This window comes from Phoxinus phoxinus (assembly GCF_949152265.1).
Source record: "Phoxinus phoxinus genome assembly, chromosome: 25".
Taxonomy (NCBI): Eukaryota; Metazoa; Chordata; class Actinopteri; order Cypriniformes; family Leuciscidae; genus Phoxinus; species Phoxinus phoxinus.
The window spans coordinates 729,912-747,411 of record NC_136900.1 but is presented as its reverse complement, the minus strand read 5'-3'; the positions used below and the strand labels follow the sequence as shown (position 1 = coordinate 747,411).

Sequence of the window (17,500 nt, the reverse complement as noted above, 5' to 3'; positions counted from 1 at the left end):
AGGAGTTCCCCTAGAACAAGTGTCCAGGCATTCTGTGGTCTTCACGGATGCCTCTGCCCCTGGCTGGGGGGCCACTTACTACAGGCATGCAGCTTCAGGTGTGGACGGGGCCTCAACGGCATTGGCCCGCCTCAAATCGCCTCTACGAGGCAAGCACGTACTGGTCCGTACAGACAGCACTACGACCGTTGCGTACATCAACCGGCAAAGGTGGTCTACGCTCCCCTCGCATACGTCAACTCGCCCGCCATCTCCTCCTTTGGAGTCAGAAGCATCTGAGGCCGCTTCATGTCATTCACATCCCTGACCTGCCGCCGCCGAGCTCTCACGGCAGTCTTCGCCTCCGGGAGAGTGGCGACTCAATCCCCAGGCGGTCAAGCTGATATGGGACATCTTCGGAGCCGCACAGGTAGATCTTTTTGCTTCTCCAGACTTGTCCCATTGCCAGTTGTTCTATTCCCTGACCAAGGGGACCCTAGGCATAGATGCACTGGCACTCAGCTGGGCCCGGGGCCTTCGCAAGTATGCGCTTCCCCCAGTGAGCCTTCTCGGACAAACATTGTGCAAAGTCAGGAAGGACGAGGAGCAGGTCATGTTAGTGGCGACGTATTGGCCCAACCGGGCCTGGTTCCCAGAACTGGTGCTCCTCGCGGCAGTCCCTCCCTGACCCATTCCTCAGAGAGAGGACTTGCTTTCTCAGGGACGGGGCACTCTATGGCACCCGCGTCCAGACCTCTGGAAACTCCATGTCTGGTCCCTGGAAGAGACGCAGAGGTTCTAGATGATCTACCCCAAGCAGTGGTAGACACCATCACTCTTGCTAGAGCCCGCTCTACGAGGCGCCTCTATGTGTTGATCTGTTCGTTGAGTGGTGTTCTTCCCACCAGGAAGACCCTTGAAGATGCCCGGTCACAGTTGTGCTTTCCATCCTGCAAGATAGGTGGGAGCGAAGGCTGTCTCCCTCCAACCTCAAAGTGTACGTTGCCGCTATTGCCGCACATCACGATGCAGTTGAAGGTAGATCACTAGGTCACCCCCGCGGCAATCAGATGTTGAGGAGCGTCTGAAGCCTAACACTTGTATGCATTGTGAAACCTGTGTTAGGCTAGGTGGCCCCTGTGGCGACCCCATGTGTGTATTCCTCCACGATCAGCTCCTCTGCGGACGAGGCCGTGTCTTTCCCGGACTCTGTCGTCTCTGCTGGTGTTCTCCCCCACCCCCACCCCACCCCACCCCACCCCAGAGACTGCCATATGTTGCACTACCCTGCTCGGCTAGTCCATATGTGCAACCGTCACAGTGCCTCCCTCCGGGATGTGGTTTCCCCAGCGTCCCCGTCCTTCAGGGCACGCTTTCCCAGCGTTATCCAATAAGTCACACTGAGTGGGTCTTGCGGAACAGCAGGGACGGACCTTCTCTGCTTAGAGCTCTTAGCTTCCGCCCCAACACTGCAGTCAGGCCAGGAGACTCAAGTGGAGCGCTGGAAGGGCCAGCAGCAGTGTACTGGTGGTATCTTCAGTGACCGTCTGAAGGGGAACGTCTCGGTTACGTATTATGACCCTCGTTCCCCGAAGGAGGGAATGGAGACGTACGTCCCGTCGCCACGGTTTCTGAACCTCCGCTGTACGGTCGAGTCACAAGCCCGGCTCCTCAGCGGAAAAACAAGGCAGAGCAGCTGTTGTAAACTACTGGTCTCTCAAGCGAGATCCCCGTTCTGTCGGATCATCTCTGACGGACGTCTCTCTTGTTATTGTGTTTCTCAGGAACGGCTTGTGGATTTGAACAGCTCTACCATCAGGAGATCCTCATTTGTCCAGTCTACCTCGTGCCCATGGCTGGACTGATCAGCGTGTGAATGTCTTGTTTATTTGATTTCATTGTTTTCCCCTAGAAACTTGTAATAAATATATATTTTGCAACCTTATCTATTTTGTGATCGCTGTTTTTGTTGCAGTTACGAGTTCTAACATTGGTGGAGGTGTTTATCTGACAAAATTATTTGGCAAATAAACAGGAAAAGGTAAACATTGACTACAACATAATCAGTAATTCATATTTTCTGTGGTTCTCTTGGTTTTGTTACTACTTTAGAGGAAAAGTTACTACAATCTGACAGAAATCAACACGGCAAAGAGTGAAATACACGAGAACGTATTAAACATAGTTAACATTAGTTACTATTTATACATTCTTTCACCTCACTGTGCAAATAGTCACTACAAGCTCATTTTGAACATATGCGAGTCAAATTGACCCCTAACCCAATGAAAATAGATGGGAATGATTCACTTTCTCACATATTTTATCGTTATACTCCCTCAAGCTACAGTAGAGGTTCATGTTTTTACAGGAATATTTAGTGTTTTTCATAAATGTGCATTTTTGGCAGTTGCATGGAAAAGAAGGTTGGCCTATTTGACCTGCAACAGAAGAGTTTGACCACAACAGGAGGGTTAATGAGCATTATTCGGTGAGCAACGGCTCACTTCAGCTCTTCACACACACCCTGTCAGCGGCGTCACCTGTGTGTGTGAGAGTTTGGTGGCGTCACCTGTGTGTATGAGCTTGACGTGTCTCTGCAGATATCTGTCGATCATGAAGACCTTGTTGCAGCCGGGATGTGGACAGGGTCTCTCCCGCACCTCCTCGTGATGCTCCTTGATGTGTTTCTGCAGTCACACACACACACACACACACACACACACACACACAGTGAGTGGAGCTCGTGGCAGCAGAGGGCATGTGCTTCAGGAGAGCGTTAGCACCTTCATGCCGTCGGCTCCTCGGTACACCGCTGTGCAGCCCTGATGAGGACACTTGTAGATGGTGGGCAGCTCCTCTCTGCAGGGAAACACACGCTTAAGTTCAAGCACTGAAGATGAGTCTACAGAAGCACTTTACACAACCCTCTCCTCACTACAGCACCTGACCTCATCTCTCACTACAGCACCTGACCTCATCTCTCACTACAGCACCTGACCTCATCTCTCACTACAGCACCTGACCTCATCTCTCTCACTACAGCACCTGACCTCATCTCTCACTACAGCACCTGACCTCATCTCTCACTACAGCACCTGACCTCATCTCTCACTACAGCACCTGACCTCATCTCTCTCACTACAGCACCTGACCTCATCTCTCACTACAGCACCTGACCTCATCTCTCACTACAGCACCTGACCTCATCTCTCGCACGATCACCTGACCTCATCTCTCACTACAGCACCTGACCTCATCTCTCACTACAGCACCTGACCTCATCTCTCACTACAGCACCTGACCTTATCTCTCACTACAGCACCTGACCTCATCTCTCTCTACAGCACCTGACCTCATCTCTCACTACAGCACCTGACCTCATCTCTCACCTGACCTCATCTCTCACTACAGCACCTGACCTCATCTCTCACTACAGCACCTGACCTCATCTCTCACTACAGCACCTGACCTCATCTCTCTCACTACAGCACCTGACCTCATCTCTCACTACAGCACCTGACCTCATCTCTCTCACTACAGCACCTGACCTCATCTCTCACTACAGCACCTGACCTCATCTCTCACTACAGCACCTGACCTCATCTCTCACTACAGCACCTGACCTCATCTCTCACTACAGCACCTGACCTCATCTCTCACTACAGCACCTGACCTCATCTCTCACTACAGCACCTGACCTCATCTCTCTCACTACAGCACCTGACCTCATCTCTCACTACAGCACCTGACCTCATCTCTAACTACAGCACCTGACCTCATCTCTCACTACAGCACCTGACCTCATCTCTCACTACAGCACCTGACCTCATCTCTCACTACAGCACCTGACCTCATCTCTCACTACAGCACCTGACCTCATCTCTCACTACAGCACCTGACCTCATCTCTAACTACAGCACCTGACCTCATCTCTCACTACAGCACCTGACCTCATCTCTAACTACAGCACCTGACCTCATCTCTAACTACAGCACCTGACCTCATCTCTCACTACAGCACCTGACCTTATCTCTAACTACAGCACCTGACCTCATCTCTCACTACAGCACCTGACCTCATCTCTCACTACAGCACCTGACCTTATCTCTCACTACAGCACCTGACCTCATCTCTCTCTACAGCACCTGACCTTATCTCTCACTACAGCACCTGACCTCATCTCTAACTACAGCACCTGACCTCATCTCTCACTACAGCACCTGACCTCATCTCTCACTACAGCACCTGACCTTATCTCTCACTACAGCACCTGACCTCATCTCTAACTACAGCACCTGACCTCATCTCTCACTACAGCACCTGACCTCATCTCTCACTACAGCACCTGACCTCATCTCTCACTACAGCACCTGACCTCATCTCTCACTACAGCACCTGACCTCATCTCTAACTACAGCACCTGACCTCATCTCTCACTACAGCACCTGACCTCATCTCTCACTACAGCACCTGACCTCATCTCTCACTACAGCACCTGACCTCATCTCTCTCACTACAGCACCTGACCTCATCTCTCACTACAGCACCTGACCTCATCTCTCTCTACAGCACCTGACCTCATCTCTCACTACAGCACCTGACCTCATCTCTCACCTGACCTCATCTCTCACTACAGCACCTGACCTCATCTCTCACTACAGCACCTGACCTCATCTCTCTCACTACAGCACCTGACCTCATCTCTCACTACAGCACCTGACCTCATCTCTCACTACAGCACCTGACCTCATCTCTCACTACAGCACCTGACCTCATCTCTCTCACTACAGCACCTGACCTCATCTCTCACTACAGCACCTGACCTCATCTCTAACTACAGCACCTGACCTCATCTCTCACTACAGCACCTGACCTCATCTCTCTCACTACAGCACCTGACCTCATCTCTCACTACAGCACCTGACCTCATCTCTAACTACAGCACCTGACCTCATCTCTCACTACAGCACCTGACCTCATCTCTCACTACAGCACCTGACCTCATCTCTCTCACTACAGCACCTGACCTCATCTCTCACTACAGCACCTGACCTCATCTCTAACTACAGCACCTGACCTCATCTCTCACTACAGCACCTGACCTCATCTCTCACTACAGCACCTGACCTCATCTCTCTCACTACAGCACCTGACCTCATCTCTCACTACAGCACCTGACCTCATCTCTAACTACAGCACCTGACCTCATCTCTCACTACAGCACCTGACCTCATCTCTCACTACAGCACCTGACCTCATCTCTCTCTACAGCACCTGACCTCATCTCTCACCTGACCTCATCTCTCACTACAGCACCTGACCTCATCTCTCACTACAGCACCTGACCTCATCTCTCACTACAGCACCTGACCTCATCTCTCACTACAGCACCTGACCTCATCTCTCACTACAGCACCTGACCTCATCTCTCGCACGATCACCTGACCTTATCTCTCACTACAGCACCTGACCTCATCTCTCACTACAGCACCTGACCTCATCTCTCACTACAGCACCTGACCTTATCTCTCACTACAGCACCTGACCTCATCTCTCACTACAGCACCTGACCTTATCTCTCACTACAGCACCTGACCTCATCTCTCACTACAGCACCTGACCTCATCTCTCACTACAGCACCTGACCTCATCTCTCACTACAGCACCTGACCTCATCTCTAACTACAGCACCTGACCTCATCTCTCACTACAGCACCTGATCTCATCTCTCACTACAGCACCTGACCTCATCTCTCACTACAGCACCTGACCTCATCTCTCACTACAGCACCTGACCTCATCTCTCACTACAGCACCTGACCTCATCTCTCACTACAGCACCTGACCTCATCTCTCACCTGACCTCATCTCTAACTACAGCACCTGACCTCATCTCTCACTACAGCACCTGACCTCATCTCTCACTACAGCACCTGACCTCATCTCTCACTACAGCACCTGACCTCATCTCTCTCACTACAGCACCTGACCTCATCTCTCACTACAGCACCTGACCTCATCTCTCACTACAGCACCTGACCTCATCTCTCGCACGATCACCTGACCTCATCTCTCACTACAGCACCTGACCTCATCTCTCACTACAGCACCTGACCTCATCTCTCACTACAGCACCTGACCTCATCTCTCACTACAGCACCTGACCTCATCTCTCACGAGCACCTGACCTCATCTCTCTCACTACAGCACCTGACCTCATCTCTCTCACTACAGCACCTGACCTCATCTCTCTCACTACAGCACCTGACCTCATCTCTCTCACTACAGCACCTGACCTCATCTCTCACTACAGCACCTGACCTCATCTCTCTCTACAGCACCTGACCTCATCTCTCACTACAGCACCTGACCTCATCTCTCACTACAGCACCTGACCTCATCTCTCTCTACAGCACCTGACCTCATCTCTCACTACAGCACCTGACCTCATCTCTCGCACGATCACCTGACCTCATCTCTCACTACAGCACCTGACCTCATCTCTCACTACAGCACCTGACCTCATCTCTCACTACAGCACCTGACCTCATCTCTCGCACGATCACCTGACCTCATCTCTCACTACAGCACCTGACCTCATCTCTCACTACAGCACCTGACCTCATCTCTCACTACAGCACCTGACCTCATCTCTCACTACAGCACCTGACCTCATCTCTCGCACGATCACCTGACCTCATCTCTCACTACAGCACCTGACCTCATCTCTCACTACAGCACCTGACCTCATCTCTCACTACAGCACCTGACCTCATCTCTCACTACAGCACCTGACCTCATCTCTCACTACAGCACCTGACCTCATCTCTCACTACAGCACCTGACCTCATCTCTCACTACAGCACCTGACCTCATCTCTCGCACGATCACCTGACCTCATCTCTCGCTACAGCACCTGACCTCATCTCTCACTACAGCACCTGACCTCATCTCTCACTACAGCACCTGACCTCATCTCTCGCTACAGCACCTGACCTCATCTCTCACTACAGCACCTGACCTCATCTCTCACTACAGCACCTGACCTCATCTCTCACTACAGCACCTGACCTCATCTCTCACTACAGCACCTGACCTCATCTCTCACTACAGCACCTGACCTCATCTCTCACTACAGCACCTGACCTCATCTCTCACTACAGCACCTGACCTCATCTCTCACCTGACCTCATCTCTCACTACAGCACCTGACCTCATCTCTCACTACAGCACCTGACCTCATCTCTCACTACAGCACCTGACCTCATCTCTCACTACAGCACCTGACCTCATCTCTCACTACAGCACCTGACCTCATCTCTCACTACAGCACCTGACCTCATCTCTCACTACAGCACCTGACCTCATCTCTAACTACAGCACCTGACCTCATCTCTCACTACAGCACCTGACCTCATCTCTCACTACAGCACCTGACCTCATCTCTCACTACAGCACCTGACCTCATCTCTCACTACAGCACCTGACCTCATCTCTCACTACAGCACCTGACCTCATCTCTCACTACAGCACCTGACCTCATCTCTCACTACAGCACCTGACCTCATCTCTCACTACAGCACCTGACCTCATCTCTCACTACAGCACCTGACCTCATCTCTCACTACAGCACCTGACCTCATCTCTCACTACAGCACCTGACCTCATCTCTCACTACAGCACCTGACCTCATCTCTCACCTGACCTCATCTCTCACTACAGCACCTGACCTCATCTCTCACTACAGCACCTGACCTCATCTCTCACTACAGCACCTGACCTCATCTCTCACTACAGCACCTGACCTCATCTCTCACTACAGCACCTGATCTCATCTCTCACTACAGCACCTGACCTCATCTCTCTCTACAGCACCTGACCTCATCTCTCTCTACAGCACCTGACCTCATCTCTCACTACAGCACCTGACCTCATCTCTCTCTACAGCACCTGACCTCATCTCTCACTACAGCACCTGACCTCATCTCTCACTACAGCACCTGACCTCATCTCTCACTACAGCACCTGACCTCATCTCTCTCTACAGCACCTGACCTCATCTCTCTCTACAGCACCTGACCTCATCTCTCACTACAGCACCTGACCTCATCTCTCTCTACAGCACCTGACCTCATCTCTCACTACAGCACCTGACCTCATCTCTCACTACAGCACCTGACCTCATCTCTCACTACAGCACCTGACCTCATCTCTCTCTACAGCACCTGACCTCATCTCTCTCTACAGCACCTGACCTCGTCTCTCACTACAGCACCTGACCTCATCTCTCACTACAGCACCTGACCTCATCTCTCACTACAGCACCTGACCTCATCTCTCACTACAGCACCTGACCTCATCTCTCACTACAGCACCTGACCTCATCTCTCTCTACAGCACCTGACCTCATCTCTCTCTACAGCACCTGACCTCGTCTCTCACTACAATACCTGACCTCATCTCTCACTACAGCACCTGACCTCATCTCTCACTACAGCACCTGACCTCATCTCTCACTACAGCACCTGACCTCATCTCTCACTACAGCACCTGACCTTATCTCTAACTACAGCACCTGACCTCATCTCTCACTACAGCACCTGACCTCATCTCTCACTACAGCACCTGACCTCATCTCTCACTACAGCACCTGACCTCATCTCTCACTACAGCACCTGACCTCATCTCTCACTACAGCACCTGACCTCATCTCTCACTACAGCACCTGACCTCATCTCTCACTACAGCACCTGACCTCATCTCTCACTACAGCACCTGACCTCATCTCTCGCACGATCACCTGACCTCATCTCTCACTACAGCACCTGACCTCATCTCTCGCACGAGCACCTGACCTCATCTCTCACTACAGCACCTGACCTCATCTCTCGCACGATCACCTGACCTCATCTCTCTCACTACAGCACCTGACCTCATCTCTCACTACAGCACCTGACCTCATCTCTCTCTACAGCACCTGACCTCATCTCTCACTACAGCACCTGACCTCATCTCTCGCACGATCACCTGACCTCATCTCTCACTACAGCACCTGACCTCATCTCTCACTACAGCACCTGACCTCATCTCTCACTACAGCACCTGACCTCATCTCTCACTACAGCACCTGACCTCATCTCTCACTACAGCACCTGACCTCATCTCTCACTACAGCACCTGACCTCATCTCTCACTACAGCACCTGACCTCATCTCTCACTACAGCACCTGACCTCATCTCTCACCTGACCTCATCTCTCACTACAGCACCTGACCTCATCTCTCACCTGACCTCATCTCTCACTACAGCACCTGACCTTATCTCTCGCACGATCACCTGACCTCATCTCTCACTACAGCACCTGACCTCATCTCTCACTACAGCACCTGACCTCATCTCTCACTACAGCACCTGACCTCATCTCTCGCACGATCACCTGACCTCATCTCTCACTACAGCACCTGACCTCATCTCTCACTACAGCACCTGACCTCATCTCTCACTACAGCACCTGACCTCATCTCTCACTACAGCACCTGACCTCATCTCTCACTACAGCACCTGACCTCATCTCTCACTACAGCACCTGACCTCATCTCTCGCAAGATCACCTGACCTCATCTCTCACTACAGCACCTGACCTCATCTCTCACTACAGCACCTGACCTCATCTCTCACTACAGCACCTGACCTCATCTCTCGCACGATCACCTGACCTCATCTCTCACTACAGCACCTGACCTCATCTCTCGCACGATCACCTGACCTCATCTCTCACTACAGCACCTGACCTCATCTCTCACTACAGCACCTGACCTCATCTCTCACTACAGCACCTGACCTCATCTCTCACTACAGCACCTGACCTCATCTCTCTCTACAGCACCTGACCTCATCTCTCACTACAGCACCTGACCTCATCTCTCGCACGATCACCTGACCTCATCTCTCACTACAGCACCTGACCTCATCTCTCGCACGAGCACCTGACCTCATCTCTCACTACAGCACCTGACCTCATCTCTCGCACGATCACCTGACCTCATCTCTCTCACTACAGCACCTGACCTCATCTCTCACTACAGCACCTGACCTCATCTCTCTCTACAGCACCTGACCTCATCTCTCACTACAGCACCTGACCTCATCTCTCGCACGATCACCTGACCTCATCTCTCACTACAGCACCTGACCTCATCTCTCGCACGATCACCTGACCTCATCTCTCACTACAGCACCTGACCTCATCTCTCACCTGACCTCATCTCTCACTACAGCACCTGACCTCATCTCTCACTACAGCACCTGACCTCATCTCTCACTACAGCACCTGACCTCATCTCTCTCTACAGCACCTGACCTCATCTCTCACTACAGCACCTGACCTCATCTCTCACTACAGCACCTGACCTCATCTCTCACTACAGCACCTGACCTCATCTCTCACTACAGCACCTGACCTCATCTCTCACTACAGCACCTGACCTCATCTCTCACTACAGCACCTGACCTCATCTCTCTCTACAGCACCTGACCTCATCTCTCACTACAGCACCTGACCTCATCTCTCACTACAGCACCTGACCTCATCTCTCACTACAGCACCTGACCTTATCTCTCACTACAGCACCTGACCTTATCTCTCACCTGACCTCATCTCTCACCTGACCTCATCTCTCACCTGACCTCATCTCTCACTACAGCACCTGACCTCATCTCTCACCTGACCTCATCTCTCACCTGACCTCATCTCTCACTACAGCACCTGACCTCATCTCTCACCTGACCTCATCTCTCACTACAGCACCTGACCTCATCTCTCACTACAGCACCTGACCTCATCTCTCACTACAGCACCTGACCTCATCTCTCACTACAGCACCTGACCTCATCTCTCGCACGATCACCTGACCTCATCTCTCACTACAGCACCTGACCTCATCTCTCGCACGATCACCTGACCTCATCTCTCACTACAGCACCTGACCTCATCTCTCACTACAGCACCTGACCTCATCTCTCACTACAGCACCTGACCTCATCTCTCACTACAGCACCTGACCTCATCTCTCACTACAGCACCTGACCTCATCTCTCTCTACAGCACCTGACCTCATCTCTCACTACAGCACCTGACCTCATCTCTCACTACAGCACCTGACCTCATCTCTCACCTGACCTCATCTCTCACTACAGCACCTGACCTCATCTCTCACTACAGCACCTGACCTCATCTCTCACTACAGCACCTGACCTCATCTCTCACTACAGCACCTGACCTCATCTCTCACTACAGCACCTGACCTCATCTCTCGCACGATCACCTGACCTCATCTCTCACTACAGCACCTGACCTCATCTCTCACTACAGCACCTGACCTCATCTCTCACTACAGCACCTGACCTCATCTCTCACTACAGCACCTGACCTCATCTCTCGCACGATCACCTGACCTCATCTCTCACTACAGCACCTGACCTCATCTCTCACTACAGCACCTGACCTCATCTCTCACTACAGCACCTGACCTCATCTCTCACTACAGCACCTGACCTCATCTCTCACTACAGCACCTGACATCATCTCTCACTACAGCACCTGACCTCATCTCTCACTACAGCACCTGACCTCATCTCTCACTACAGCACCTGACCTCATCTCTCACTACAGCACCTGACCTCATCTCTCACTACAGCACCTGACCTCATCTCTCACTACAGCACCTGACCTCATCTCTAACTACAGCACCTGACCTCATCTCTCACTACAGCACCTGACCTCATCTCTCACTACAGCACCTGACCTCATCTCTCACTACAGCACCTGACCTCATCTCTCACTACAGCACCTGACCTCATCTCTCACTACAGCACCTGACCTCATCTCTCACTACAGCACCTGACCTTATCTCTCACTACAGCACCTGACCTCATCTCTCACTACAGCACCTGACCTTATCTCTCACTACAGCACCTGACCTCATCTCTCACTACAGCACCTGACCTCATCTCTCACTACAGCACCTGACCTCATCTCTCACCTGACCTCATCTCTAACTACAGCACCTGACCTCATCTCTCACTACAGCACCTGACCTCATCTCTCACTACAGCACCTGACCTCATCTCTCACTACAGCACCTGACCTCATCTCTCTCACTACAGCACCTGACCTCATCTCTCACTACAGCACCTGACCTCATCTCTCGCACGATCACCTGACCTCATCTCTCACTACAGCACCTGACCTCATCTCTCACTACAGCACCTGACCTCATCTCTCACTACAGCACCTGACCTCATCTCTCACTACAGCACCTGACCTCATCTCTCACTACAGCACCTGACCTCATCTCTCACTACAGCACCTGACCTCATCTCTCACTACAGCACCTGACCTCATCTCTCACTACAGCACCTGACCTCATCTCTCACTACAGCACCTGACCTCATCTCTCACTACAGCACCTGACCTCATCTCTCGCACGATCACCTGACCTCATCTCTCGCACGATCACCTGACCTCATCTCTCACTACAGCACCTGACCTCATCTCTCACCTGACCTCATCTCTAACTACAGCACCTGACCTCATCTCTCACTACAGCACCTGACCTCATCTCTCACTACAGCACCTGACCTCATCTCTCACTACAGCACCTGACCTCATCTCTCTCACTACAGCACCTGACCTCATCTCTCGCACGATCACCTGACCTCATCTCTCACTACAGCACCTGACCTCATCTCTCGCTACAGCACCTGACCTCATCTCTCACTACAGCACCTGACCTCATCTCTCACTACAGCACCTGACCTCATCTCTCACTACAGCACCTGACCTCATCTCTCACTACAGCACCTGACCTCATCTCTCACTACAGCACCTGACCTCATCTCTCACTACAGCACCTGACCTCATCTCTCACTACAGCACCTGACCTCATCTCTCACTACAGCACCTGATCTCATCTCTCACTACAGCACCTGACCTCATCTCTCGCACGATCACCTGACCTCATCTCTCACTACAGCACCTGACCTCATCTCTCACTACAGCACCTGACCTCATCTCTCACTACAGCACCTGACCTCATCTCTCACTACAGCACCTGACCTCATCTCTCACTACAGCACCTGACCTCATCTCTAACTACAGCACCTGACCTCATCTCTCACTACAGCACCTGATCTCATCTCTCACTACAGCACCTGACCTCATCTCTCACTACAGCACCTGACCTCATCTCTCGCACGATCACCTGACCTCATCTCTCACTACAGCACCTGACCTCATCTCTCGCACGATCACCTGACCTCATCTCTCACTACAGCACCTGACCTCATCTCTCACTACAGCACCTGACCTCATCTCTCACTACAGCACCTGACCTCATCTCTCGCACGATCACCTGACCTCATCTCTCACTACAGCACCTGACCTCATCTCTCGCACGATCACCTGACCTCATCTCTCACTACAGCACCTGACCTCATCTCTCACTACAGCACCTGACCTCATCTCTCACTACAGCACCTGACCTCATCTCTCACTACAGCACCTGACCTCATCTCTCACTACAGCACCTGACCTCATCTCTCACTACAGCACCTGACCTCATCTCTAACTACAGCACCTGACCTCATCTCTCACTACAGCACCTGACCTCATCTCTCACTACAGCACCTGACCTCATCTCTCACTACAGCACCTGACCTCATCTCTCACTACAGCACCTGACCTCATCTCTCACTACAGCACCTGACCTCATCTCTCACTACAGCACCTGACCTCATCTCTCACTACAGCACCTGACCTCATCTCTCACTACAGCACCTGACCTCATCTCTCACTACAGCACCTGACCTCATCTCTCACCTGACCTCATCTCTCACTACAGCACCTGACCTCATCTCTCACTACAGCACCTGACCTCATCTCTCACTACAGCACCTGACCTCATCTCTCACTACAGCACCTGACCTCATCTCTCACTACAGCACCTGACCTCATCTCTCACTACAGCACCTGACCTCATCTCTCACCTGACCTCATCTCTCACTACAGCACCTGACCTCATCTCTCACCTGACCTCATCTCTCACTACAGCACCTGACCTTATCTCTCGCACGATCACCTGACCTCATCTCTCACTACAGCACCTGACCTCATCTCTCACTACAGCACCTGACCTCATCTCTCACTACAGCACCTGACCTCATCTCTCGCACGATCACCTGACCTCATCTCTCACTACAGCACCTGACCTCATCTCTCACTACAGCACCTGACCTCATCTCTCACTACAGCACCTGACCTCATCTCTCACTACAGCACCTGACCTCATCTCTCACTACAGCACCTGACCTCATCTCTCGCAAGATCACCTGACCTCATCTCTCACTACAGCACCTGACCTCATCTCTCACTACAGCACCTGACCTCATCTCTCACTACAGCACCTGACCTCATCTCTCGCACGATCACCTGACCTCATCTCTCACTACAGCACCTGACCTCATCTCTCGCACGATCACCTGACCTCATCTCTCACTACAGCACCTGACCTCATCTCTCACTACAGCACCTGACCTCATCTCTCACTACAGCACCTGACCTCATCTCTCACTACAGCACCTGACCTCATCTCTCTCTACAGCACCTGACCTCATCTCTCACTACAGCACCTGACCTCATCTCTCGCACGATCACCTGACCTCATCTCTCACTACAGCACCTGACCTCATCTCTCGCACGAGCACCTGACCTCATCTCTCACTACAGCACCTGACCTCATCTCTCGCACGATCACCTGACCTCATCTCTCTCACTACAGCACCTGACCTCATCTCTCACTACAGCACCTGACCTCATCTCTCTCTACAGCACCTGACCTCATCTCTCACTACAGCACCTGACCTCATCTCTCGCACGATCACCTGACCTCATCTCTCACTACAGCACCTGACCTCATCTCTCGCACGATCACCTGACCTCATCTCTCACTACAGCACCTGACCTCATCTCTCACCTGACCTCATCTCTCACTACAGCACCTGACCTCATCTCTCACTACAGCACCTGACCTCATCTCTCACTACAGCACCTGACCTCATCTCTCTCTACAGCACCTGACCTCATCTCTCACTACAGCACCTGACCTCATCTCTCACTACAGCACCTGACCTCATCTCTCACTACAGCACCTGACCTCATCTCTCACTACAGCACCTGACCTCATCTCTCACTACAGCACCTGACCTCATCTCTCACTACAGCACCTGACCTCATCTCTCTCTACAGCACCTGACCTCATCTCTCACTACAGCACCTGACCTCATCTCTCACTACAGCACCTGACCTCATCTCTCACTACAGCACCTGACCTTATCTCTCACTACAGCACCTGACCTTATCTCTCACCTGACCTCATCTCTCACCTGACCTCATCTCTCACCTGACCTCATCTCTCACTACAGCACCTGACCTCATCTCTCACCTGACCTCATCTCTCACCTGACCTCATCTCTCACTACAGCACCTGACCTCATCTCTCACCTGACCTCATCTCTCACTACAGCACCTGACCTCATCTCTCACTACAGCACCTGACCTCATCTCTCACTACAGCACCTGACCTCATCTCTCACTACAGCACCTGACCTCATCTCTCGCACGATCACCTGACCTCATCTCTCACTACAGCACCTGACCTCATCTCTCGCACGATCACCTGACCTCATCTCTCACTACAGCACCTGACCTCATCTCTCACTACAGCACCTGACCTCATCTCTCACTACAGCACCTGACCTCATCTCTCACTACAGCACCTGACCTCATCTCTCACTACAGCACCTGACCTCATCTCTCTCTACAGCACCTGACCTCATCTCTCACTACAGCACCTGACCTCATCTCTCACTACAGCACCTGACCTCATCTCTCACCTGACCTCATCTCTCACTACAGCACCTGACCTCATCTCTCACTACAGCACCTGACCTCATCTCTCACTACAGCACCTGACCTCATCTCTCACTACAGCACCTGACCTCATCTCTCACTACAGCACCTGACCTCATCTCTCGCACGATCACCTGACCTCATCTCTCACTACAGCACCTGACCTCATCTCTCACTACAGCACCTGACCTCATCTCTCACTACAGCACCTGACCTCATCTCTCACTACAGCACCTGACCTCATCTCTCGCACGATCACCTGACCTCATCTCTCACTACAGCACCTGACCTCATCTCTCACTACAGCACCTGACCTCATCTCTCACTACAGCACCTGACCTCATCTCTCACTACAGCACCTGACCTCATCTCTCACTACAGCACCTGACCTCATCTCTCACTACAGCACCTGACCTCATCTCTCACTACAGCACCTGACCTCATCTCTCACTACAGCACCTGACCTCATCTCTCACTACAGCACCTGACCTCATCTCTCACTACAGCACCTGACCTCATCTCTCACTACAGCACCTGACCTCATCTCTAACTACAGCACCTGACCTCATCTCTCACTACAGCACCTGACCTCATCTCTCACTACAGCACCTGACCTCATCTCTCACTACAGCACCTGACCTCATCTCTCACTACAGCACCTGACCTCATCTCTCACTACAGCACCTGACCTCATCTCTCACTACAGCACCTGACCTTATCTCTCACTACAGCACCTGACCTCATCTCTCACTACAGCACCTGACCTTATCTCTCACTACAGCACCTGACCTCATCTCTCACTACAGCACCTGACCTCATCTCTCACTACAGCACCTGACCTCATCTCTCACCTGACCTCATCTCTAACTACAGCACCTGACCTCATCTCTCACTACAGCACCTGACCTCATCTCTCACTACAGCACCTGACCTCATCTCTCACTACAGCACCTGACCTCATCTCTCTCACTACAGCACCTGACCTCATCTCTCACTACAGCACCTGACCTCATCTCTCGCACGATCACCTGACCTCATCTCTCACTACAGCACCTGACCTCATCTCTCACTACAGCACCTGACCTCATCTCTCACTACAGCACCTGACCTCATCTCTCACTACAGCACCTGACCTCATCTCTCACTACAGCACCTGACCTCATCTCTCACTACAGCACCTGACCTCATCTCTCACTACAGCACCTGACCTCATCTCTCACTACAGCACCTGACCTCATCTCTCACTACAGCACCTGACCTCATCTCTCACTACAGCACCTGACCTCATCTCTCGCACGATCACCTGACCTCATCTCTCGCACGATCACCTGACCTCATCTCTCACTACAGCACCTGACCTCATCTCTCACCTGACCTCATCTCTAACTACAGCACCTGACCTCATCTCTCACTACAGCACCTGACCTCATCTCTCACTACAGCACCTGACCTCATCTCTCACTACAGCACCTGACCTCATCTCTCTCACTACAGCACCTGACCTCATCTCTCGCACGATCACCTGACCTCATCTCTCACTACAGCACCTGA

At 52.1% G+C, this 17,500-nt stretch overlaps 1 protein-coding gene across 3 annotated transcripts in view; it reads right to left on the bottom strand.

Annotated features, from left to right (window-relative positions):
- znf276 (zinc finger protein 276) overlaps nt 1-17,500 on the bottom strand; it is a 70,116-nt gene that overhangs the window by 3,794 nt on the left and 48,822 nt on the right. For all 3 annotated transcript variants that reach the window (XM_079603404.1, XM_079603406.1, XM_079603405.1), the window contains exons 8-9: nt 2,766-2,841; nt 2,552-2,669 (exon numbers count right to left, since the gene is read on the bottom strand). In XM_079603404.1, the coding sequence (XP_079459530.1) occupies nt 2,552-2,669; nt 2,766-2,841 (194 nt within the window). The remainder of the gene's footprint in view (nt 1-2,551; nt 2,670-2,765; nt 2,842-17,500) is intronic.